General features: G+C 45.9%; 1 protein-coding gene across 2 annotated transcripts in view; it reads right to left on the bottom strand.

The window, feature by feature from the left end:
• The window catches only part of SEPTIN11 (septin 11), a 95,209-nt gene that overhangs the window by 31,884 nt on the left and 38,189 nt on the right, over positions 1–25,136 (bottom strand). For both annotated transcript variants that reach the window (XM_047719605.1, XM_047719604.1), the window contains exons 2-4: positions 18,589–18,703; positions 8,413–8,608; positions 1,100–1,286 (exon numbers count right to left, since the gene is read on the bottom strand). In XM_047719605.1, coding sequence (XP_047575561.1) covers positions 1,100–1,286; positions 8,413–8,608; positions 18,589–18,703 — 498 coding nt within the window. The remainder of the gene's footprint in view (positions 1–1,099; positions 1,287–8,412; positions 8,609–18,588; positions 18,704–25,136) is intronic.

Here is a 25,136-nt window from a genome sequence, read left to right as displayed (position 1 = left end):
TCTGCTGCTGCTCTGCCTGCTGTGTGCTCTGTCAAATAAATAATTAAAATCTTTAAAAAATAAATAAAAAATAAAAACACATGGGTGCAATTCAGTTTTAAATCTAAGGAGCGGGACTGTCCTTATCACCTAAATTTAAAAAAAAAAAAATTAACACCTTTTTTTTCCCCCCCACTCAAAACTTCCTAATTATTAAAGCCAAACTTTATTTAAAGACCTTTAAAAAAGAAATTTAGAAAGGGACACCTGGGTGGTTCAGTGGGTTAGGCTTTTGCCTTTGGCTCAGGTCATGATCCCAGGGACCGAGTCCTGCATAGGGCTCCCTGCTCAGCGGGGACACTACTTCATCCCTCTCCCTCTGCACCCACTGTGCAGTGCTCACTTTCTAATAAATAAAAATCTTTAAAAGAAAAAAGAAAAAAAGAAATTTAGAGCTTTTAAGAAAATAAACAAATTGTGACTTCATATTTCAATCTCCCTAAATTTAACCCTTCCTATGACCTTTTAGGTGCTTCCACTACATAACTCCCCGCCCTCATCAGAGCACCCACTGGTGCTAATTTAAGAACTAAAAATAGCTGGTAGAGAGCACCATGGTTTTATTTGTTTTTTGTTTAGCCCAACATCCAGAGGTTTTGAAGCCTTTTTCTCACATTGCTAAACCCTACTGTTCTGTAAACCAGAAAAGACAATTACGGGGTTGGAGGAAGCCGAGAGGGACAGACAGGCAGGGGCACGGAGGAGTTTCAGGGCAGGAAACGACTGTGCACTCTAATGAGGGATACAGCTCTTTCTCGATGAGTCCAAGCCCACGGCCGTCCGCCGCCAACAGGGAACCCTAGTGCCGACAACGCACTTCGGGGCTGAGCGTCCACGTGAGCCGGACAGTAACAAGGTGCCCGTGGGCGGGCGTGTGGGTGCGGGGCAGGGTCCGTGGGCATCTCCGTACCTTCCTCCTAACTCCGCGGGGAACCTGAATCTGCTGCGGAAAACGGTCCCGCAAACAAACTCCAACCGAATGACATCCAAAGGGGAAACGAGACCAGGGCCTCCAGACAGAGGGCATGGGAACCGGGAGGGCCGGCGGCGCGGGCCGTACCTTGCTGTCCAGCTTCTTCATGGTGACCAGGTCCAGGGACTTGAGGGAGTGGCCGGTGGGGGCGATGAAGTAGAGGCAGGCGTGGACCCTGGAGTCGTGGTAGCTGAACAGCGAGCGCCGGATCTTCAGCTCCTCCTGCAGATACGCCTCGAACTGCGCGTCGATGTACTCCACGATGGGCCTGTAGCTGCGCGGGCCGGAACAGCCTGGGCTCGGCCTGTCTGGTCTCCAACCTCCCGCGGCTCGGGCGGGACCACCCCCCCCACCCCCCCCACCCCACCCCCCACCCCCCCCACCCCCACCCCCCCCCACCCCCCCCCCCCCCCGACGCGCCGACGCCCCGCGGCGTCCCTGGGCACCCCAGGCCGCCCACCCTGGCTCTCCAGCTCCGCTCTCCGGCCCTCCCGGCCGCCCGCGCGGTCCCGGCCCGACGCCCGCAGCCTTCATCTGGCTGCGCCCCTGTCCCGGCGGCCTCCCTACCCCAACACTTCCTCCTAGCGTTCCCCTGGCTCATCCGTCCCTTCGAACAGAGATGAGAACGCGCGAGCCGCGCTGTCACCTCCCACGGACGACACCGCGGAGAGCGCGTGGCCTTCCCTCCTGCTGGGCCGCAACGCGGTCTCCAAGTCCGTCTCAGTAAAGGGACTCGGACCGCCTCTGCCGACGGACGGACCCCGGTGCGACACGGAAAGGGGTTCCTCTACTTCAGGCGGCGGCATCACCCAGTGGGAGCTCCTGCCCGGGCGCCCGCCCCATTCCTCCAGACAGGAGGGGCTCTCCGCGCTCGCACCTAGCCCGGGGCTCCTCCCACGGTTTCGTCTACAAACTGATGGGTCCGGGGGGCCAGGACTTCAAGATCGCTTCCAACTCTGACACTTTACGATCCGAAGGTAAACTCTGAACTCTTGCTTCTCAACAAATCATAATTCTACTCTGTTTTGAATGACTATGTATGATCCTATTAACTGACCACACTCACTGACGGCACACTGGGAATATGCGTTCCATACACCAGATTTCACCAGGGGCTCAGCAGTACCTTCAGTAGGTCACTGTGGAAAAGCTGTAAACTTTCAGGTCCCCAGGGGACCCCTCAGAAGTCAGCATTAGTGGCAAGGAGATGGGTCTACTGGGAACACAATGGGTTCATTCTCCCCAAACTTACCACCTTGCTGAGGAATGACTTAAGCTTTAAGAAAAATAAAAAACCGGGCACCTGGGTGGCTCAGTTGGTTAAGCCATTGCCTTTCGGCTCAGATCATGATCCCGGGATCCCAGGATCAAGTCCCGCATCGGGATCCCAGCTCTGCGGGGAGTCTGCTTCTCCCTCTGACCTTCTCCCCTCTCATGCTCTCTTTCTCTCTCTCTCTCTCTCAAATAAATAAAAATAAAATCTTAAAAAAGAAAAAAAAGAAAGAAAAACCTTTCAACATTCGCTCTCCTGACTCATATACTAAACGGAAGTCCGTGAAAGGGAACTAGAAATCTTTGATAATGTGGATGACAGCAGACACCTGAGACAATGAACGAACAAACAAAACAAAGCACATTTATAACCAAAAACCGAAAGCACTCAGAAAAAGAAGTTTTTTTGGTATTTTTCCTCAGTGATTCATCACAGTCCGCTGATTCAATGTGAGCAGACAAAATCTCTAGTGGTTTAAAGAAAAAACAGGATATGCCTCCGTAATGATAAGGTTCTAAATATAGCAACAGAAATCCCAATAAAATCTAATAGAAAGAATGAGCAAGTATAAGTTCCTTCTCTGTTTTCCACGTTAAAACACTGGCAGGTATAAAATAACAATATTAATCATGTGAATTATCATAGGATAGTGGTTAGAAGCATGGATTCAAGCCAAACCAATCCCAACTCCACAACCGAGTATGTATGTGACTTGGAGCAAGTTACTAAACCCCTCCGTGTCTCGATTTCCTCAAAGGCAAATTAAGGGCAAAGAAGCACCTGTTATCAGAGAGCTACTGTTACAAATAAGCTAGTGTGTGTAAAGCACTACCACAGAAGAGTAACTATTTCACAGTAATAGAATAAAAAACAGTAACAAATAAGAGAAAAGCCAGCCTGACTTTTCAGAAAGAGAAGGGGAAAAGGAACGCTGCCCGCACCCAGCGCCCGGGAACCATTCTGCCGCTGGGCTGGTGCCCTGCAGGGAAGTGGACCCGTCCCTCCGCCGAGGTCCACCTGTGCCCGTCCAAGGCCTGATGCTTCCGTCTCCGGACACTGAGTCATGTGTTTGGGGAACCGGGGTCTTTCCCCAACGCCCTCTTAGGAAAGGAAAGGAAAAGTAGCTCGTGAGCAATTGCTCCTTCCTGCCTCACCGGTTCCCGATTTTGAGCTTCTCAGTACCTCCCCCCGCAGCGCTCCAGTGTGTTTCTGCTTCCTATTAACTTCCCTCTTGCCTCTGCTGTTCATTCTGATCCTCCAAGACTATGGGAGGCATAACATCTCTCCTTTTCCAGTGAGGGACGCTCTCTGCCCTGGAGTCTATATAGCCCAAGAAACCTTCTGTTCTCTTACATCCTGGGTTTCCTTCTGCCGTGCCCTCTCAGGGAGTTCCAGCTAATCCTCCAGTCTCCTCTTTTTCCCTTTACGTGAGCTCCCTGAAAAATCCCATTTATTCCTGGGTTTTACTCACCATCTAAGTGATGACAATTCATAAACCTCTGCTAGTAGCCCAGATCTCTCGCTCGAGTCTCAGCCCCATCCATCCAGCTGCTGCAGAGGTACCTCCATCGGCTCTTCTAACTAAACGTGTCCAAGACGGGACTCCTCCCCTTGGCCCCAAACCCACACTTCCCTGGATTCCTTCGCCTGGTGAATGGCGCCCACACAGAGAGTCAAGCAAGAAATGCCACCAACCTTAACTTCTTACCATTACAACAAATTAAAAGAAATGTATTCCAGGAGAACATGTACTAAAATCACTATTCCCTGTGTTTAAGTCAGCCAGCAGTTTTACACTCCCCTTCACCATCCTTTAAACAAACGACCGGCCCCTCTCCTCCTCCTACTCCTTTCCACTTCTGATCTACATTCACGGTCACAAAGATAAGGAAGTTTAACCCCAATTCTGCCTTTGGCTAGTTTCCATTCTTACAGAAGGGACACCAATTTATTTTCCATTTGGCCAATTTCAACTTCTCTGGATTATAGTCCTACCACGCAGAGGACAGCGGAGGAGGACAAACGGAATCTAGTCCTTACATTGTCACATCGTCTCCTTTTAAGCATGGGGATAGCCCTTCTTACCCACAACTCATTTTTCCAATTCACCTCCAGCCACAAAATTCACAATAAAATACAGAGGCTGACCCTGAAACTGATGGAAAAAAATATTTTATACAGTATTTTCTACCCACCCAAGCTACCCACTGATCATTCTTGCAGAAGAACCCACACCATTGTTCAGGGGCCGACTCCCCATTTAACATGTGGCCAGACACCCACCATCTCGTTTTCTCTGCCTTGCTGTTAGTTAAAGTTAGTTTTCCTTAGCTCTCAACTACCTCCATCAGAAAGTGTGGTAAAAACAGAAATTAGAGACCAAAGGGTCCACTTCACTACCATTTTATGACTCGGACACAAAGATGTGGAGTCTGAGGATTTCCCATTATTCGTGCCCCTCAGGGCTGATCACAATTACAGTTAGGATACGCCACTGACACTGTATCTCCCATTTCCCAAATGTGGGGCACGTGAATTATTTCCAGCTCTAGGACAAAACTTGGTTTACCTTCTTCTCTAGACCCCTTCCCCCTTCTCAACTGAAGAATACAGACAGCAACACGAAGAAGGCCTTAAACCACGAAGAGTTAATCCTGCTGTTACACACAACAGGAAACCTTACCAGATCTCTCTTCCTGTCTCCTTCTAGCCAGCTCTGTCCCAGGCAGACACTCAAGCAGGAATGCTGACATGACTGAAGCCTACATAAACATGCCGGGACATTCTCGAAGTCCCGCATTCATGGCCGAAAAGCTTGCCTCATCCCCAAAGTAGTAAAAATAATCACGGGTTTAGAGAAACAACACATTGCTTCCCATATGGTTACACAGCAATGCAAAAATGCATACCTCACTTCCAGTTCTTTTATGGAAGCAGACTGTCCGAAAAAAAATTTTCTTTTAAACAATAGTCATTTGGGTTTAGAGTCAACAGTGTCAACAATGCCTTCTGGGGCACAGAGTTCCAAATGCCATTTAAAGAGGTTATGCAACAGCTGTCAAGAAATTTCAGAAGAAAAAAAATATTTGGTATCTAGGTTAGGTTAATATCACACTTCCTCTCTTCTAAATCTCCTTGGAAACTATTATTTGACCCAAATGAGTCAGATCATTTCTTAAAGAGGCCTCCAGCTGCAAATGTGAGAATCGGTACTGCAGTAGCCACTCGCTGTCCGTGCCGGCCCGCGCAAACCAGCAGGCTGAAGGCCAATCCCCACTCGGGCGGGACGCAAGTCGTGCAGCCACCGAGGCCGTGACTCTGAGCGGGGACGAGCACGCCGAGTAGGAGCAGAAAGATGCTGGAAGACTGTTCTCATTCCTGCAGGAAGGTCCGGTTACTGCCTTCCGGTCAGGGGGTGCACAAGCTTAACATCCTCCAACCCCAGGGAGAAACCCGTGCGGGCCGGAGAGACGGAGACACCGCTCGCTCGGAGCACACGGTGATGGCCCCATGACAGGGAACCCCGGCTCTCTCCCTGGCCCCAAAATGCACCTGTGCTCTTGTTGCCGTTGCCAAGGCCTCCCCATCCTCTGTTCCACTTGGCTTTACAAACAGCCTTCGGGCGGGAGCCTCTCCGTCATTCTCTGGCACTGAGGCCATAAATTAAGAGCAGCAGCTCAGCTGCAGGGTCTGCACTTAGCTGTCCCCCACCCGACACAATGTACAGACAGTTCATTTTGACCAGATGCGGGATGAAATCCTTCTCACTACATCTAACAATCACTGCTGTTACTACAGGACAATGTTTATTGAAGAACATTTAAACTGCTCTATAGATAAAATGGAGCTCAGCTACAGAATGAATTAAATATTTCTTCCTAACTACTGTGGTGCTCATATATATCGAGATAGTTAAAGTATCTCTAGGCAATACACATTCTAGACTAAAATAGTTCAAGTTCCTCTTTACAAAACATATGCATATAATATACACAGTTCTGAGGAAAATTTAAAAAAGAAAGAAAAAATAAACCCTGGTACTAATAAAATTTCCACGCCCTAAGCAAACATATCTTACTGATTTGGTATTTTATTCCCTTAATGTTGTCTCTGCACAAAAATGTCTCTGGAAGGGGCACCTGGGTGGCTCAGTGGGTTAAGCCTCTGCCTTCGGCTCGGGTCATGATCTCGGGGTCCTGGGATCGAGCCCCGCATTGGGCTCTCTGCTCGGCAGTGAGCCTGCTCCCCCCTCTCTCTGCCTGCCTCTCTGCCTGCTTGTGATCTCTCTCTCTCTCTCTGTCAAATAAATAAATAAAATCTTTTAAAAAAAAAATGTCTCTGGAAGCCCCCTTCTAGAACCATCTTTGGACCTGGGACAATTTTAACTTTCTCTAATTCTTCTGAAAATGAATACCATATTTAAAATAGTCGTAAGACATCTGGTGTTAAGAATGATGAAGAGGATGGATGATCTCGAGAAGTGTGAACAGTATCCGGGGACCGAGGCTGACGTATCGGTTGAGCACCAGTTTCAAGATTAACGGCTTCCCTCAGATAAAGGCGTACAGCAACTCACAGAGAAAAGCCAAACTTCCTCGGCTTTATAAATTAAATATGTGTTTTATCAAACTAAAAACCAACTGTATTATTTAATAATCATACCTTCAGGTTTACGTGAACGGGTTTTCACAAATGACTACGTAAGACTCACTTGCAGGTGCCAGCCCCTTTCTACGTACAAACTAGCGGAACACAATTCTTAGAAAATACTTTATTTCTTAATCAGGTTAAACACGTCCTTTCTTTCACCAGTATACTTTACTGGATCTATTACTTCATTAGCTTAACAAACCCCACTGGAGAGAGAGGGCAAGTTTAACCCAGTCGACCTACATTCCTCATCAGGCTGGACTGAAACCAGTCACTCAGACTCGACTGGGTAGTTCCGCACCCGCAGGCTGCCCACTCCTCCACAGGCCTCGAGGAAGCCCCCCACGCTTCACAGAAGGACTCACAGTACCTCAGACCAAGCACTCCCATCAATGGCAAGATCCAGTCCCAGCTGGAAATCAAGATTTTTTTCAACAGATCTGCCATTAAAATGCTTTCTGCACTTTGAGGTTTTAGGAGCTGGTACCACTTTGACCAAGGACTTCAAATGCAGGATGACCCCCTTATGACCACACCTGGTCCCAGGCCTTGCCTTTCACAGTATCCTTCCTCAGGCCTCTGCCCAAGAGCAGGACTATACACAGTATCACATGTCCAGTGACGCTCCCTTAAAGTGAGACAAACTGCCACGGTCCCATCGCTGTCACTGGTAGAATCCAGGCTACAATCCAGCTCTCCTAAATCCTGGGGCGTGGCTTCTCACAGAGGATTATCATCAACTCTCAGTTTTCACTGAAATCTGTAAGAATTGGGGGATTAAGTCAAATATCCCAGTCTGCCTCAGGGACTAAGAGAGCATGGCAGACGCTCATTCCACATTCCTCTCCTCTTTAACGCCTTCTTATTTTGCAGAGTTGCAAAAAACAAAAACAAAAACCACATTTCCCAGATTCTCACAGCTAGTGTTCTAGAAGCAGTTTAGTTTCTACCAAGCAGAGGCAGCCACACGAGACCTGGAAGCAGGGAGTGAGAAACCCACCACAGAGGCCACACGCAGGCTACACCTTTTCTCCTTGCAAGTGATGGTAAAGGCATTCGGTTATCCGGGACAGAACTGGTGGTTCTAGAGACCGTCCCACCGTGCCAAGGGTGCCAAATTATATGAGGTGACTGGTGGCAGCAGCGTCTGCCAATTGTCCTGTAGAATCACTGGGTGTTTCTCTAGATTGCTTTTCCTGCTGGGAAAGCCCTCAAATCTAGTTCCATGACCCTCCTGGAAAAACGCCATAAGCTTTTTTTTTTTTCCCCTTGCACTAGCTGGAACCGACGGTGTTGTCTGGTTCAGACCTCAGGGAAGAACCTTCTAAGAAAATTTCTCAGAGAACAAGAATGTCTTTTCTATTAGGTAACAGAAGACCAGCACCATAACTAGGGAACATTTAGCCTTTGAATGTACCCAGGACAGGCCCTCTCATCTCCTGGTCCATTTATATCCCCATGAAACCCCAAGATGTACCTGTCGTCTTTATTTATCTGGTCTCCAAATCCCACGGTGTCCACGATGGTTAACTTCAGCCGTACGTTGCTTTCCTGAAGCTCGTAACTTCTGGCTTTTAACCGGACACCTGGTTCGTTGTGCGTAGCTGGGTCACTTTCAAATTTGGTGTTGAATAAAGTGTCCATTAACGTGGATTTGCCGATGCCCGTCTCACCTGATGACCACAAGGGAGACATGACAGAATGTGTCAGTGCCTCTCAGACATCAGTTAAATTCATCAGAAATTTCTCACTCATATTTGTAAAATTTTCATAAAAGTATCACCAGAAATTCCATTACGAAAAGATAGTTCTTTCCATGTGTAAGCTATCAAAGACCTCCCTAGATAGGCCTTAATGAATTCCAGGAACCATTTAGCATAAAAGATCTTGTACTTACAGATCGAGATGCTCTTCTTAACCTCTGGATAGAGAAAAAGAACCTGTAAGCTTGCCTGTGGCAAGCGTATACATTATAAAGACATAAACTGTACGTCTTCCTCTCCTAAATACTGGTGTGTAAAATTACCTTACTTTAAAAAAATACTATATTGTTTCCGTTACCAGAGGAAAAAGACCAATCTCATTTATATTATGTGATGTCATCAAATGATCTGATACTATCTAATGCTGCTGAAAAGAATTACATTTTCAAGATGACACTCTTGACAGTGACAGCGATCCCAACAGACCCAGCTGAAGTCACTGAGGGCTTACTCTGTGACGGGCCCCAGGGCAAGAGCTTCCAATGCATTACCACATTGAAACCCTACTACGATCCCCCATGACACAGGCTGTCCTGTCCCCTCCATTTCACAGATGGGGCAGGTAAGGCCCGGTGAGTTTAAGGAACTTGCCTGAAGTCACACTGTTCTGTGGCAGAGCCACGGTTTCCACCCAAGTTTTGCGTGGTTCTAACACCTCCCCTCAACAAACACAACGTCCCGACTTTCCTATTAGAGAGAAAACCCACGCCTCGTGTTTTCCGGTCACAGGCACACGTCTGTGTGACGCCTCCATATCACTCCCATTTTTCCTTCCCTATCGACTGGAGTCAAGACGGAAAAACATTTATTCGGCGGCTCTCCCAGCTTCCGTGTGAAATCTGCGATGATGAAAGTTAATGAGGTAAAAAAGCCTGCAACAAGGGCCTTGTTAATTCACATCGAGAATTCAACTCGGCGTTTACCGAAGCCCTGACGTGTGTGAGCACGAGCAGCGGGGACCCCAGGCCGCTCCCCTAAGCAAATGCGGACCCCAAATGCGCAGCAAGCATGTCAGCCAGGCCTTCGAACAGTACCAAGCAAACTCTCTCCTAATCCTAATTCTTATGTCGAGTTAAAGCGGCTGGCAGGGAGGAAGAACCCACCCTTGGGTGGTGGCGGCGGCGGCAACCGAGTGCGATGGTGAAAGAGGGAGGCAGAGACCAGGAGACAGGGTCCGCAAGAATGCCTTTACTTTTCAAATCTGGAATATTTCCCAATTACACTTTCAGTTCACTTTAAACATGCCAACATGTTGCAACTCTTTCAACAAATCCAAACCCCACGAGGTTCCTCTTCTAAAGGGTTGCTGTGAAGACTTTTAGGATGGGGCCGATTCTATGGGAAAAGGAGCTCTGGGATTTGTAGCTTTAAAAAAGCAACTGTCCCACTGTGTGACAGAATCCACTTTTCACTTACCAATCAGAGTTTCTTTCACCCATTACTTTCTTTTTTTGTTTGTTTTAAGATTTTATTTATTTATTGGACAAACAGAGATCACAAGTAGGCAGGGAGGCAGGCAGAGAGAGAGGGGGAAGGAAACAGGCTTCCCGCTGAGCAGAGAGCCCAATGCAGGGCTCGATCTCAGGACCCTGAGACCATGACCTGAGCCGAAGGCAGAGGCTTAACCCATTGAGCCCCCCAGGTGCCCCTGTGACACTCATTACTCCCCAGCGCCATGGGAAACTGAAGGAGGATGGAGCGTTCCTGGATCTGAGCTTTCTCTACTTAGAAGCTTTATTGTGTCTTACCACTGGCTAGAATGAAACTGTGTAAGTACATCTGCCTCACTCTCTAACCTTTCCCATTAGACAGGCCCCTGATACATCTAATATCAAAGAATGTCCTCCTCCACCAGGCCTCACTCAGCCAGTACTTTTTCCAGTGCCTACAATGTGCCGAGCGCTGTGCAACTCTCTGGGACCATGACAATGAATTAGCTTGACATGGTGTTCTCCCGGTGTTGCTCGGAACCTGACCTGGAATGTGACGGAACAGCAGACTCTACTACAGCATTACAGAACGACATTCTAAGTGTCTGCCACAACCACATTCCTCTTGCGAGCAAGACCATACCCTGTGACCACAGGTAACGGGACCGGGACTAGCCCCCGACCGAAGGCACCCTCAGCAGCCTGGTCACTATGCTCCAAGAAAGTGCTCCACGCTGGACAGTGGCCTGTCCGTCCAATCAGAACTTCTCCCGTTGGGGGTTTGAACGAGAGATACACAATCCACACACAAAGCAACAGCATGGAAAAGAAAAGGCACACAGAGGGAAGTGAGTAGGCAGAGGCCCTGAGGCAGAAAAGATTGTACGGAAATAGAAGATGTGTTGCTGATAGACCCTCAGCAGGGAATACAGGGTGAAGAGAGCAGAGAGATACAGTAGAGGTTAGTACCTGAAATTTATTCATTAATAATATTTAAGTACATCTTCTGTGACAAGCATGGGTGCTGGGGACAAAATGATGAATAAAAATGGACAACTGACACTGACTGAGCCTCTGTAATATCCTGTCATTCCAGATCTTTACAAAGTCTGGATATGTAACTGCTGAGACTGTTTCCGGTTCTCCTTACTTTCCTGGATATTCTTATTTAAAAGCCCATCAAAGAGCGTCTGGGTGGCTCAGATGGTCAAGCATCTGCCTTCAGCTCAGGTCATGATCTCTGAGTCCTGGGATGGACACCCCACCCCACCCCAGCTCAGCTGGGAGAGTCTGTTTCTTCCTCTCCCTTTGCCAACCACCCCCCCCTCAACCAGGTCCCCTGTGCTCTCTCTCAAATGAATAAAATCTTTAAAAAAAAAGCCCATCAATAAAAGATATCTAAACTAGTCTCTGCTTCCTAATGGGATAGAGCCAACAGCTGATATCTGTGATTCATGGCTTAACAAAATAATCTTGAGCAAAACAAAGTTACTGTGTAATGGACACAGAAACAAACAGAGCCCTCCCTCTCCGACACTTAGAATCCGTAGGCAATTCAATGCTGAAGGCGCTGGAGTCATTGTCCGCGTCTGTTACATTTGTAACTTTCTCAAGTGCCGCAAAGTTCTCTTCCAGATTTACCCATTTTCAGAACACAGACAAAGGAACAGCAGCAGAACTATCTTAGAAAGATCTCTGCATAAGGTTAAAGTTTCTCTCAGTACACAGTGACCCTGCGAACAGCAATGAAGACTTCAGTTTACATGGTAAGGATCCCAGGTTACCTAGACAGGACTGAAATGACCAATCCATTTTACTAGGCTGAGAATTCGTTAAGCATATGTGAATCAGGAATACTGTGCCCTTTTTTTTTTTTTTTTTTTTTTTTTGGTAAGGCAAGGTAATTTTAATTATCATTTACATTAAGGTGGAAATTATGAACAATTAGCATTCCAGGCACTACTTATAGCACAGGGCTGATCAATGGCTTGGAAAAACCACTGTTCCTCTAAATTTCAGAGTGCTTTTCTTTCCATTTCTATGCTCTGTGCTTTTAAGGGCCATAATTAGACACAGCTACTCTCGCAGCAGTGTGATTCACCAAAAGCAGTTGAGAAGGAATGACAAATTTTGGAACAAGAGGAATTACAGAACGAGGGGACTTTGGAGTCCATTGGTTCCTGAGGCCGGCCTCTATCCTCAGAAAGTAGGGCATCTTCTAGAACTCTGAGCCACCCAAAAGAGCAAAAAGGCTTCATTATAACTGAGTAACAGAAAGCCTAATAAGTTTGGATTCAAACCCAACAACCACAATAATATGTTGAGAAAATAAATGACTAACACCAGCTCTGAAGCATTTCAGAACTCCCTAGTGGAGTATCTGGCACACCATAGGCATTCATCAAAAGTTAACTGAAGGAAAAAAATGATCATGGTGATCATTTATACTGAGATTTGCCGTTTGGGTAGATTTTTCAGAGTTTGTTGTTTGTTCTGTTATAAATACATCTGCCTAAACATTCCGTTGTTACAGCAGAGATTTACTCTTAAAGTTCTATCTGTGGCTTCTGCTTCTCTTGCTCCTGCCAAGCCTGGTGGACAGGACACCCACATCACAGTCAAACTCTAACTCTTCCATTCTATTCACAGGCTTATTTAAACCACCAGCTCTAAGCTGGATGTTAAAATAAAAAGAAGAAGAAAGAAGAAAGAAGAAAGAAGAAAGAAGAAAGAAGAAAGAAGAAAGAAGAAAGAAGAAGAAGAAGAAGAAGAAGAAGAAGAAGAAGAAGAAGAAGAAGAATGAAGAAGACAAGAGAGAGAGAGAGTGAGAAAGAAAGAAAGAAAGAAGGAGGGAGGAAGGAAGGAAGGAATTAAGAAAAAAGAAAAAAAAGACCCAGTAGGATTATATTATTAATTAGAAGGTAATTGTAGGTTGATCAAAAAGCCAACCCATGATTCAGCATCTTTTACTGATTGCCAGGTCTGGCAACTTGTTTAATTATCCAAATAATCATGCATGAAGGTCGGCCTGCCTCCTCTAAATATTCCAGAATTTTATTCTTGGATGAAGCCGGATAATCAGAAAGCTCTGCTCCTAAGCTGTGTTGTTTTAACTCCTCATCAAATCACCTTTGATGAAACATGTTTTGTCTAGTGCCACCTGCGTGAGGGACTTGAAAGAGCAGTGTGTGACACTTGGCACTGTGTGGATTAACTGCACCGATCTGGGGAATTTTAGAAATCTAGACCTAACTGCAGTGACATGGACCGTATCTCTGTTGAAAATCCACGGGGGAGATCTTTCTAGGTGAAACCGTTTCATCTGGAGCAACTGTTTTGTTTTCACTTTACACATACCATAAATCTGTCATCGTTAAACTTTTAGCTGATGTCTGGCATGTAGTATGTGCTCAGTGAGTATCTTGGGTGGACGGATTCGTTGCATGCTCTGACCACTGGCTGAGAGGCAGATCCATCCCTGAAGGAGCTGCTACAGACCGACCTGATAGCTTTAGTTGCGGCTCATCCTGGCTTCTCTTTATTTTCTGGGGTTGACTTTATCTTTATTCATTTACTCATTCACTGCACCCTGTAAATCATTTCATATCCTTTCCTGGAAAAGCACTATGGGATACAAATGTACACCTGAAGCTAATGTATCATGTGTCAACTATACCCAAATAAAAAAAATTTTTAATAAAATTCTTGAGAAAAAAAGATGTAAGTGTAAAATTCCACAGTTTCTGTTCTTACCATAGTCTTGGCTATAAAGATCTTAAACTTGCATGTTTTCTACTCCTCTTCTGTCATTCTCTCAAAACAACTATGGTGGGTTTACAAGGAAGATTTCTATCTTCCAGATGTACTATTAATTTACTTTGACCCTGCAGAACTGGTGGCTCTTTCATTGCAGGGATGTTACAGTGTTTTATCCGTCTGTGTATATACTCAAAGAACTTACATACTTCTGGATCAATGTTGAAGCTTCTCACAGAGTTAATGCCATTTTGGAAAATGAGTAAGGTACATAAATTTAAAATTGTGAAGAAAGGTTGAATAATTCTGATTCCCTAGAGAATTACAGCACGGTAAGAAAAGGCTTTATGTAAATACAAGTACAGCTTTCGGGGTGATTTAGTATGTCATAAGCAAGACAGAGGTGGGGGGTCTGGCATCCAGTTGAACACCAAAAGAGTTTTCTTCCCTATTAAGTGAACACTACTCTCCTGTTTATTACATTTCTTTTCAGGATTCAACAGGTATGGGTTCTAATACCAGACATTTAATGCGTGGCCTCTAAAATTAGCTCATGCCAGGATGAGTTACTGCCCTGGTTTGTTTCTCCTCTTCGCAACCTAAAAGCTCTTGCTACAAAATAAAATTAAAATTCAAGGCTTTCTTGTTAAACATGATCAGTTTCCTTACTAGGATCATAACTCTCTTCTTAAAATTCTCATTTCCCTCCCGTATTTATCACATGAAAATAAAGTAATGATGCTTTAACTAGCACACACGTGCATAGTGTGTTAAAAAAAAAAATACAGGGGCGCCTGGGTGGCTCAGTGGGTTAAAGCCTCTGCCTCCGGCTCAGGTCATGATCCCGGGGTCCTGGGATCGAGCCCCGTGTTGGGCTCTCTGCTCAGCAGGGAGCCTGCTTCCTCCTCTTTCTCTGCCTGCCTCTCTGCCTACTTGTGTTCTCTCTCTGTCAAATAAATAAATAAAATCTTAAAAAAAAAATACATATGGACAGTAGGGTGACAAGGTGAAAAGTACCATGGATATGCTTCAATTAAATGACACGTACTCCTCTAAGTGGCTGTCAAATATTTTGATCAAATAGAATACTTCTCCACAGACTCTGACTTTAAAAATAGATGGACCATTGTGGATGGAACTGAAAGGTATTATGCTGAGCTAAATAAGTCAATCAGAGAAAGACAATCATCACAGGGCTTCCTTCATATGTGGAACATAAGAAACAGCACAGAGGACCATAGGGGAAGGGAGGCAAGCTGAATGGGAAGTCAGGAGAGAGGGAGAAACACCATGAGAGACTCTTTTAACTATAGAAGGGTTGCTGGAAGGGTGGAGGTTGGGGGGCTGGGATAAGGGGGTGATGGGCATGAAGGAGGGCATGCGAAGTGATAGCATTGGGAGTTATACGCAACTGATAAATTACTGAACACTACATCTGAACCCAATGATGTACTCTATGTTGGCTACTTGAATTTAAATAATATAAATAAATAGATAGACAGAAAGATGGCAATGAGAGTTGTTTTCTGATAGATATTTTGCTGTAAATTATTTGTGGGAAAGGGATCTGCTGTGTTCTGCCCTCTGTGCATAAGTATGCTTAATGTTTAATGCTGACCGCAGGACCCGGGTCTCCCGAAGAGCTCATGTGGGCTCCAACCAGGTTCTAAGGAGTCATGGAAGCAAACCTGGCCAGCTAGATACACCGGCATGGAAGAAAAAAAAAGTGCAGAAGAATATGGACAGTGTGATCTCATTGGTGTTGGTGTAAAACCAAAACACTGAAGTACTTGCGTAACTGTGCCGGAGCTGTTTATCCGCCCAGGGTGCGTCTCCTCCACACCCAACCTCCTTTCCCATCACGTCTTCTTCCTCACGGGGCACCTGTGGTGTTTTGTGCTGAGCTAACCCCGTATCCCGGCCCGCGTGGGCATGTGTCTCCGGCCTGGTCCATCTGAGACGTCCTGTGACTGTTCAGCGAGACCCGTCAGGAACGGCTCGGTTGTCCTCGGGGGCCGCTAGGCCAGCACCGGCTGCGTGAAGCCGCCGCCCGCACTGAGGCCACACAGAAGCAAGCAGGACCAAGAACCAGACACGGCCTCCAGAACACTCTGCGAACCCCCAGAGCCAGCTGGTGTCAATGCAGGACTCTTTCAGCGTGTTTTGGAGCTGCGGAGGCCTCTTAACTGAGTTTCAACTGGATTTCTGAAATTCTCTGTGGAAACTTGCCTAACACAAAAACAGTCAGAGAGAAACACAACACTGCTGGCCTTGAAGATGGAGCAAAGTGTCCACAAGCGAAGGATGCAGGCAGCCTCTAGAAGCTGGCAACAGCAAGGCCACGTACGCTCCCCCACAGGTTGTGGAAAGAAACTCAGCCCTGTGATTGCCTTGATTTTAGCCTGGTAGGACTTCTACAGAACTATAAGATAATTAGCCAGTGTTGTTTGAAGCCACCAAAAATAATTTTTAAGTACAGAAAAATGTTAAGATTTGTAGATGGATTCCACAGGGCTACCGTACGGAATGGAAATGAGGGCAGCAGGGGGAAGGAGGTAGGGAAGAGCTCCTAATTAGAAAAAAAATATGTATTATTTTAATTAAATTAAAAAACTAATTTTAAACCTGTTTAAGAATGAGCCCAGGGGTGCCTGGGTGGCTCAGTGGGTTAAAGCCTCTGCTTTCGGCTAAGGTTGTATTCCCAGGGTTCTGGGATTGAGCTCTGCATTGGCCTCTCTGCTTAGCGGGGAGCCTGCTTCCCTTCCTCCTCTCTCCGCCTGCCTCTCTGCCTACTAGTGATCTCTGTCTGTCAAATAAATAAATAAAATCTTAAAGAAAAAAAAAAGAATGAGCCCAGAATAAATATCTAAAAAGGATAGGTATTATCACCTACCCAGGAAAGTCAGAATAGCAGCTGCTTTACAAATCCATCCAGGTAGTGTGGATGTGGCTTGTGATGAATTCCAACTAGCATCATAATTGTGCTACGTACACAGGGTCAGCCAGTGAGCCAACACACCCACCACACACCACACATTGGGTCAAACCAGGTCCTTCCAGAAAGCCCAATCCCACTGAAAGCCTTTATCCTACTTGCAGGGGCTGGGGCATAACTCTCACATGTATTCTTAAAGCTGATTTTGGAGACAGGGCTGGGAGAGGCAGGGAAGAGAAGCCAGAGTAGTAATTGGCCTATAATTCAGAGCACTTTTCAATAGAAAATCAACAAATTGCCAACAAATTGCTACGCTAATGAAGAATTGCCCTGCTCTGCAATGAGCATTTACCCTAGGAGAAAAGACAACTCATTTATGCCACTCTGTAGAACTAGCTGCCATTCAGGAGCTCCCCTGCTGAATTTTAAACAGCCTCATGTCGGGAAAAGGGGAATGCATGAGAGCTGGCTGCTTTGGTCATGTTTCTCTCGAGTTATTCTCTTACCCGACGCTTAAGACATAATGCCAGACTGAGCTGGTCTAGTGTACAAGTCAGTGTGGCTTTCTACAAACAAACCCCCAGTATAGAGACTACATTTAATATGTTCAGGTTTTTTGAAAAAGAAAATATCTGTCCCTAACACATTTTTAAAATGGTGGTTCTTATATTCAACGTCTACCCTTTTTAAATTCAGTTCATTTTACTCGGGCAAGAGAAGTCTGGTACATTCGGCCAAGCTGAGGCGAAGGATGGTCCACTTGCCCACATACGTAACTTCTCCTGGTCTGTCTCAGGGTGATGTCTCCCAAGCATATACCCAGAGGACAAGAGGACAACGGCAAGAACAATGCAGCCCAAGCCACTTCGCTGCCGTACAGCCTGGCCACTCGTCAGGAGCAACAGTGAAGGGAAGGCTGTCACCTGTCCCAGCAGCATTTCTGCTTCAAACCAACAGATTTATACTACTATTTTCCTCACCTTCTTTTCTGCCTTCCCTTTAAAAAGGATATGGCTAGAGAGAAGAAAAACACCAAGGCCAGAGGCCTAGACGAACGCACATCTACAAGATATGAATAAAACACACTGAGGAGGTAGATAAATCAAGTCTCTTGGATTTTTTTTCCATTGATCTATCAGGAATACACTAAAGGTCAGTTTTTTATTCCAATTTAAAGACACACATTTAATCTGTAATTCAGGCAGAAAATTTACTCCAGATATAAAACAGAATTCTACATTCTTTTGCTCTAAAAACCATAAATATAAACATTAGGTTTATTAGGGAAGTTAGAGTAATTTCAGATTTTATACCTCTAAAAAGACTTCAGTGGAGGTTTCTATCGCACGGTAGTCAGAGAGCTGAGAAATAAATTCTAAAAATGCTGCTGAATGCTCCCTCTACGTGTGCTTCCATCAGTCCCTTCTTTCAACTTCCTACAGTCTTGCCAGGCTCTAAGTCCCTCACCCCACCAAAAGTTAAAATAAGTGTTTTAATAACACTGAACTGACCACTTGACAGTGTGACACACATAAAAATACCAATTTGAGTAACATCACAAAGTTCATGAAACATTTACCACATACAAGTCCCAATCTTTGTACCTCTGTGACCTACACAGTGTATTACTGCCCTGACTTACTAATGAGAGAAAGAAGAGGAGTAAAAGTATCATTCCCCTATTTCCCCGAAATGTGTCCCTCTGACAGTCACCTGCCAACACCTCAGGATCAGAGTCCTTGCTAAGCAGCCAGAGATGAGTCACTTACCAACACACAGGATGTTGAAACAGAATCCTTGAGAAGTAGACTTATTGACCAGCTGGTCCGGGAGACTGTCAAATCCAACATGTCCAGAAAGGGACAAGTTTCGAAGCTCTTCATTCTGGAATTTCAGAGGGAAACGTTTGAGAATTCAGGAGCTGTGCCCCCCGAGTTACCCCGCACTGTGGCCGTGGCTATGACCCTCTCCCTGCATCTTTTCTTGACATGCGTCGAAATAGAAGATTCCCTCTAAAGCCACATCCTCCTTGCCTTCTACACAACTGAAGCAACTGAAAATCCCAAAGCCACGCTCTTCCCACAAAATCACACTGACTCCCAAAGCAGACTCTCTCCCAAGGAGTCTCACTTCTGCTTCCAAGTGTACTGGTCCGGGGAAATGCCCGCTTCTAGGCTGGCAGAGAGGCATTAAGTGACATAAAATCCCCACCACGATGTTGTTTTTTTCAAGAATTCAAGAAAAACTTTCAATTTACTTTCAACCCAGAGTATAAAATAAGAACATTCTTCCAGACACAGAAAGGAACTCTGAGACCCTCAGAATGGAAGATACATACTTTTTACAACTATAAAAATTCTGTAACCACCATAAATGCAACCTATGTAAAACTCCTCAGCGCTTGAAGTGGTCCTGCCTCCGCCATCAGCTCTACAGGATTCTGGGGGCATCTTTGCTTCCGCCTCCAGAGCACCCAGCATGGGCTCCGCACTCACTGGGCCTTCTCCGTTTACTGAAGGAGACTGGGGTAAGAGAGTTCTCATACACTTAAAAATTTGGGTGATTTATGCTATTTTATAACCGTGCTGACTGCCTCCATGACTCTGAATGTGTCTCGGATGTATTGGGAGGTAATCTGTGAAAATCTCCTTTCCCAAGAAAACAGAGGTGAGCTATGGTCCCTCCATTACAACATCATGGTTACTGATATTGAAACTAGATACTGGTGTCTAGATGTTGAAACTAATCTAGATATTGAACGTCCCCTTGAAAGCAAGACTCCTGGTGTACTTTCTGGTTCAGTTACCAATGCTCTTTGTATTCAAAATACTGAAGTCTGAGTAAGAAAATGAGCCCCACAACCCTATTTTTTTTTTTCATAAAAAAGAAGGTTTGCAAAGGACTGTTTCTGAGACTCCATTTTCACATCCCTGTGGTCACTCTCCAGGCCGAGAAAAAGGCCTCCCTCGATACAGTGACTTTAAAGGAATGTTTCACGAACAATGTAATGGCTAAGGTCCTTGCCGCTCTAAAATTCTAATTCTGTGAAATACAACTAAAAACCGGCACACTGCCCGAGTCCCATGGTGGCAGCTGCAGGTGTGAGGTCAATGGGACAGAGAGCAGATGCCTGGTCTATGAATAGTTTCCTTGAAACGTGCCAACAGCGAATATGAGACTCAAGAGGAGGCACTTATCCTTGAACAGGATGGCGCGGGCGACAGCTCCCGAGCAGCTTGGTAGCAGACCCCACGGGCAGCAGGCCCCCACGGGCAGGAGGCCCCCACGGGCAGCAGGCCTGGTCACTGGCCAGGCCTGCTCATACCACCACATGGCCCTAATTCTACCACCTGCCTCTTCCGTTTCCAGACCTCAAAGGTTCAGACAGCAGGTATATTTTAGGGTGTTTACCACATCCTCCAAGACTTGGGGGAGGAGGACCTGAAATGAGTCTGGGTTCTATTTAGAACTCTTGCCACCACAGCTGGTAGTGGCTGCTGTGCTCAGGCCGGGAGATGCCACCGCACCAGCCTCCCTCTGCGTTCCATCTCTGACCCCAACCGTCAGCGAAAGGCCTGAAAGGAGGCAAGGCAGGGAAGAGCCATCACCCTCCGCTCCCCCTCGTCCCCTCCACAACAATTTTTTTCATTTCCGGGGGAAGGAGGGGCAGCGGGGGGACAGTGGAGCGGGGGAGGGGTTTATTACTGTGGCTTCTGCATTGTTGGGTTTTTAGATCAAACAGATACCCACCCATGAGCCAATCCTGGGAAAGAATCAGAGTCAGTAATTATAGCTCTCATCCCAGAACCCAACGCACAGCATCTCATATTCTCACCATTTCCAAAACACGAGAAACCACCCACACACCCACTGAGTATTTTTATACCCACTGAAAACCACATACAAAATGAAGGGTTATAAAACAGTTTGGTCTTGAAATTTTTAAAATTTAAATGTATTTCTTCAGAGTCTTCTAACTCTGGACTATGAAATATGTACATTTCATATTGCCATTTTAAAATTCCATAAATTGAGCCTAATTCTCTGCCCAGTATTAAAGGAACCTGGAGGGTCACTGGCCATCAGTATGTGACTGGAAGTAGTGAAGTGGGAAGTCCCTCCTGTGGTTCACCAGCAGGTTTAAAAACTAGAAAGCACTGTAGGAAAAGCAAGTAGAGGCTCTAAGTCACACACAACAGCTGAACTGAATTCCTACGTCCCAGAATTTTATGTCACCATGTTTACTGCTTCTTGCCTTAATCTCTCCCCCCAAAAGTGTAGGATCTCTTTTGAGTCAATGGGTGCAGTCTTCGGGAATTTCATGTATTATCACGTCTTCAACCACTACGCATCTGGAAAGGACTCTCAGCTTTCTACCTCGATTACTGAACTTTTTGCCTGAGTTCTAGTTCTGAATCTCTATCAAAGGGACGATTCTCTTGGGTTACCCCTTCAGTACCTCAAACTGATGTTCATGAAACCGAAATCGTATTTCTCTATCCCTATCTTACCTATGTGTGAGACCCAGTTGTCCCTTGCATAAATTCCGAAGTGTGATCAAGACCGTATCCTCCGCCCCTTTATTCCTACCAAGTCAACCACCTTCCGTCTGGTCCCTTCTCTCTCTCTTTTGCTGCAAAAGGGATCTCCGAACTCAAAGGCCCCCAATCCAGACTCCTTGGCCTGCCACCTCAGGAACACCATGGGCTAATCTCAAAACTCCTACCTAATCTCCCACTTCTCCCCACAGGGCACCTTGCACTGAAGTTCAACCCTGACCTTTACTACTCCTGAGACAGGCCCACATTTCTCACCAACAGAGTTTATTCACACCATTTCCTCCATCTGGGGAGACCTGATAGCCAATGTCTACATATCCACACCTTCCAGATCCTGCAGAATGCGATCTCCAGCATTATCTTTATTATTAAATCTCAGAGAGAATTTCAGCAAACATATCCCTTACCAATGCAAGGAAAATAATGATTGGATAAAGATGGGTCAGGCCATTTGGTATTCCATGACCATCATAACCGCTAACATTCATCGACCATTTCCAATGTTCCAGAAAAGCCTTAATAATGAGCTAGTTAATTTATCTTAACAATTCTACAAGATAGTTACTATTATGACCCAAACTCAATTTTAGATGAGAAAACAGAGGCACTTAAGTTTAGTGACTTACCCAAGGTCACAGAGCTAGTAAGTTGAGGACCTGAAATCTGGGCCCAGACGTCAGGTTCTAGACTCTAGAGACCTTGCACTTAGCCACGGTATGGCAAGATGACCTACAAACTTCTCAGACAGCCCCACACAATACAATGGTTTCAGCCGCTACCAAAATCCAGTATGTTAAAGTGGGGGGGGGACCCGTCCTCTCTAAAGTCATAATTCTTTGGCAACCACGAGAAATGTAAGTTGAGAATTCGAACTGGCAAAGGAGCTCTGCCTGCGTCTTCACTTGTCCTGGCGATGCCAAGGCCAGACTTTGATTTCTGCAGCCACGGCACACGAAGCCGGTAATACAAGGCTTAGTCTTGACCATTCTTTCAAATGAACGTGCCAACATGGAGCCACTAAGTAAGTAACAGTAAGACCTTAGTTGATTTAGCCCTGCGCTTGCTGATCTGTCTATGGAGGAGCTGTACTTACATGATTTCTGTGCCCACTCCATCTTGAAATGGCTTGTGACTAATTCTATGGTATAAAATAATTTAACAACCGCATTTTTCTCTTTTCAGGTCACTTCCACGTGGGCACAATTATTTATTTGCTCATTCCAAAATACTCACTGCTCAAAGCACTCAGGGACCAGGTGTTATTCTTGTTACTCACTGATAAGCTCTCTTCCTGCCTCTAAGAGGTTTACCATTTAGGGGCGCCTGTGTGGTTCAGCTGGTTAAGCAGTCGACTCCTGACTTCAGCTCGGTCATGACCTCAGGATCCTGGGATCAAACCCCACATTGAACTCCGCACTCAGTGGGGAGCCTGCTTGAGGATTCTCTCTCCCTCTCTCTCTGCCCCTCCCCCAACTTGTGTACTCACATGCTCTCTCTCTCTCTCTCTCCCTCAAATAAGTAAATCTTTCTTAAGATTTATTTATTTGAGGGAGAGAGAGAGAGAGAGCATGGTGGGGGTGGGTGAGAGTAGAGGGAGAAGGATAGAGAAATCCAAGCGGACTCTGTGCTCTACATGGAGCCTGACTTGGAGCTTGATCTCAGGACCCCAAGATCACAACCCCAGCTGAAACCAAAAGTCAGATGCTCAACTGACCCAGGTACCCCTAAAATAAATAAATCTTAAAAAAAAAAAAAAAAAAAGGAAGAGATTTACCACTAGCAGTAGAGGCAGGACATCATTAAAGTGATAAACTATCATGACTTTATGGCTGATATGAGGAGAGAAGTAGCTTTTGGATAGGGAAATTCAAGAAGACCTTGTGGATGCCAAAGCTCCCCAACATGACCAGGGGAACAAAAGTCCGGCTTGCAGGAGCCTCCTAGGTAAGAGCTGTCCATGCCCAAAGGGTCACTTTACTCTGAATGTATACTCGGAAGTTTATAATCAACAAATTTTTCAGAAGACGCCTGGCTGACTTCATTATTAAAATAATTATAAAGTAAATTATTTAAGAATGTGTGCGAACACCTACATTCTGAGTGCTGCTTTAAAACAGGGTCCATAGGGGCGCCTGGGTGGCTCAGTGGGTTAAGCCGCTGCCTTCGGCTCAGGTCATGATCTCAGGGTCCTGGGATCGAGTCCCGCATCGGGCTCTCTGCTCAGCAGGGAGCCTGCTTCCCTCTCTCTCCCTCTCTCTCTCTCTCTCTGCCTTCCTCTCCGTCTACTTGTGATCTCTCTCTGTCAAATAAATAAATAAAATCTTTAAAAAAAAAAAAAAAAACAGGGTCCATAGGGTGCCTGGGTGGCTCAGTGGGTTAAGCCACTGCCTTCGGCTCAGGTCATGATCTCAGGGTCCTGGGATCGAGTCCCACATCGGGCTCTCTGCTCAGCAGGGAGCCTGCTTCCCTTCCTCTCTCTCTGCCTGCCTCTCTGCCTACTTGTGATCTCTCTCTCTCAAATAAATAAATAAAATCTTTAAAAAAATAAATAAATAAATAAATAAAACAGGGTCCATAAAAAAAAGGGGGGGGGGCGCCTGGGTGGCTCAGTGGGTTAAGCCTCTGCCTTCGGCTCAGGTCATGATCTCAGGGTCCTGGGATCGAGCCTGCATCAGGCTCTCTGCTCAGCAAGGAGCCTGTTTCCCTCGCTCGCTCTCTCTCTGCCTGCCTCTCTGCCTACTGGTGATCTCTCTCTCTGTCAAATATATAAATAAAATCTTAAAAAATAAAAAAATAAAAAATGGAACAGGGTCCACAGGGGCGCCTGAGTGGCCTAGTCAATCGGGCTTCTGACCCTTGACTTCAGCTCCAGTTGTGACGGGATTCTCTCTCCCTCTGCCCCTCCATGCGCTCAATCTCTCTCTCTCTCAAAATAAAATAAAATAAAATAAAATAAAATAAAATAAAATAAAATAAAATTTCACAACTCCAAATCTTGCTTAAGCAGGAGCAGGAGGGCAAAGGGTTCGGAGTCGGATGGGCGTGATCTGAATCCCAGCTTTGCTTCCTACTTTTCTTAGTCTGTGACGGAACACTTGGCAGGGGGTTGGGAGGAGTGAAGGAATCAGTAAGTACGAGAGCGCCCAGCACTTAACAGGTCCTCGGAAACCTGGGTTTCCTTTCTCTAATTAGATGGGAGGAAAAGAGGACTGATTTTAAACTTCTAAATGAATGAGCTCTGCCAGTGCTGCTGCGCATGCCAGGAGGAGCTGCTGATCAGCAAAACCCTCAGACTAACCAAGAAAGAAAAACCACGAAGGGAAGAACAGAATGAACAAAAAGTAGAGGAGAGAGAGAGAAGATTCTAGCAGAAGAAAATTCACCCTAAATTAAGAAAGTCATTTACAAAGTTGGGGCAGGGGGCGGGGGGAAGCCACAGAATCACGTCCCAATTCGCAGGCATCAGCACCTCCACAGCTGGAACCCATTCTGGATTCCCCTCTTCACTTTTTCCTCTATTTCAAGCCAGCCAGAGCCTCCCGAAACTGGGTGTCCCCGCATGAGTTCTATTTACCACCTTCAAAATGAACCTACAACCCTTCTCCGATTTTAAAAACTGAAGGCTTCAGTGGGTGTGATCAGGTGATCTCCAGCGGCTGATCTTATCAGCCAGCAGAAGCCCGGGAGCAAGTTACCAAGGTGATACGTGTTTTAATGTATATTGCAAACAATTAGACTGAATTTTTACCTTTAAAAAT

The sequence above is a fragment of the Lutra lutra genome, chromosome 2, assembly GCF_902655055.1.
Source record: "Lutra lutra chromosome 2, mLutLut1.2, whole genome shotgun sequence".
Taxonomy (NCBI): Eukaryota; Metazoa; Chordata; class Mammalia; order Carnivora; family Mustelidae; genus Lutra; species Lutra lutra.
Note: the sequence above shows the minus strand (reverse complement) of the source record. Positions and strands in the feature narration are given on the sequence as shown.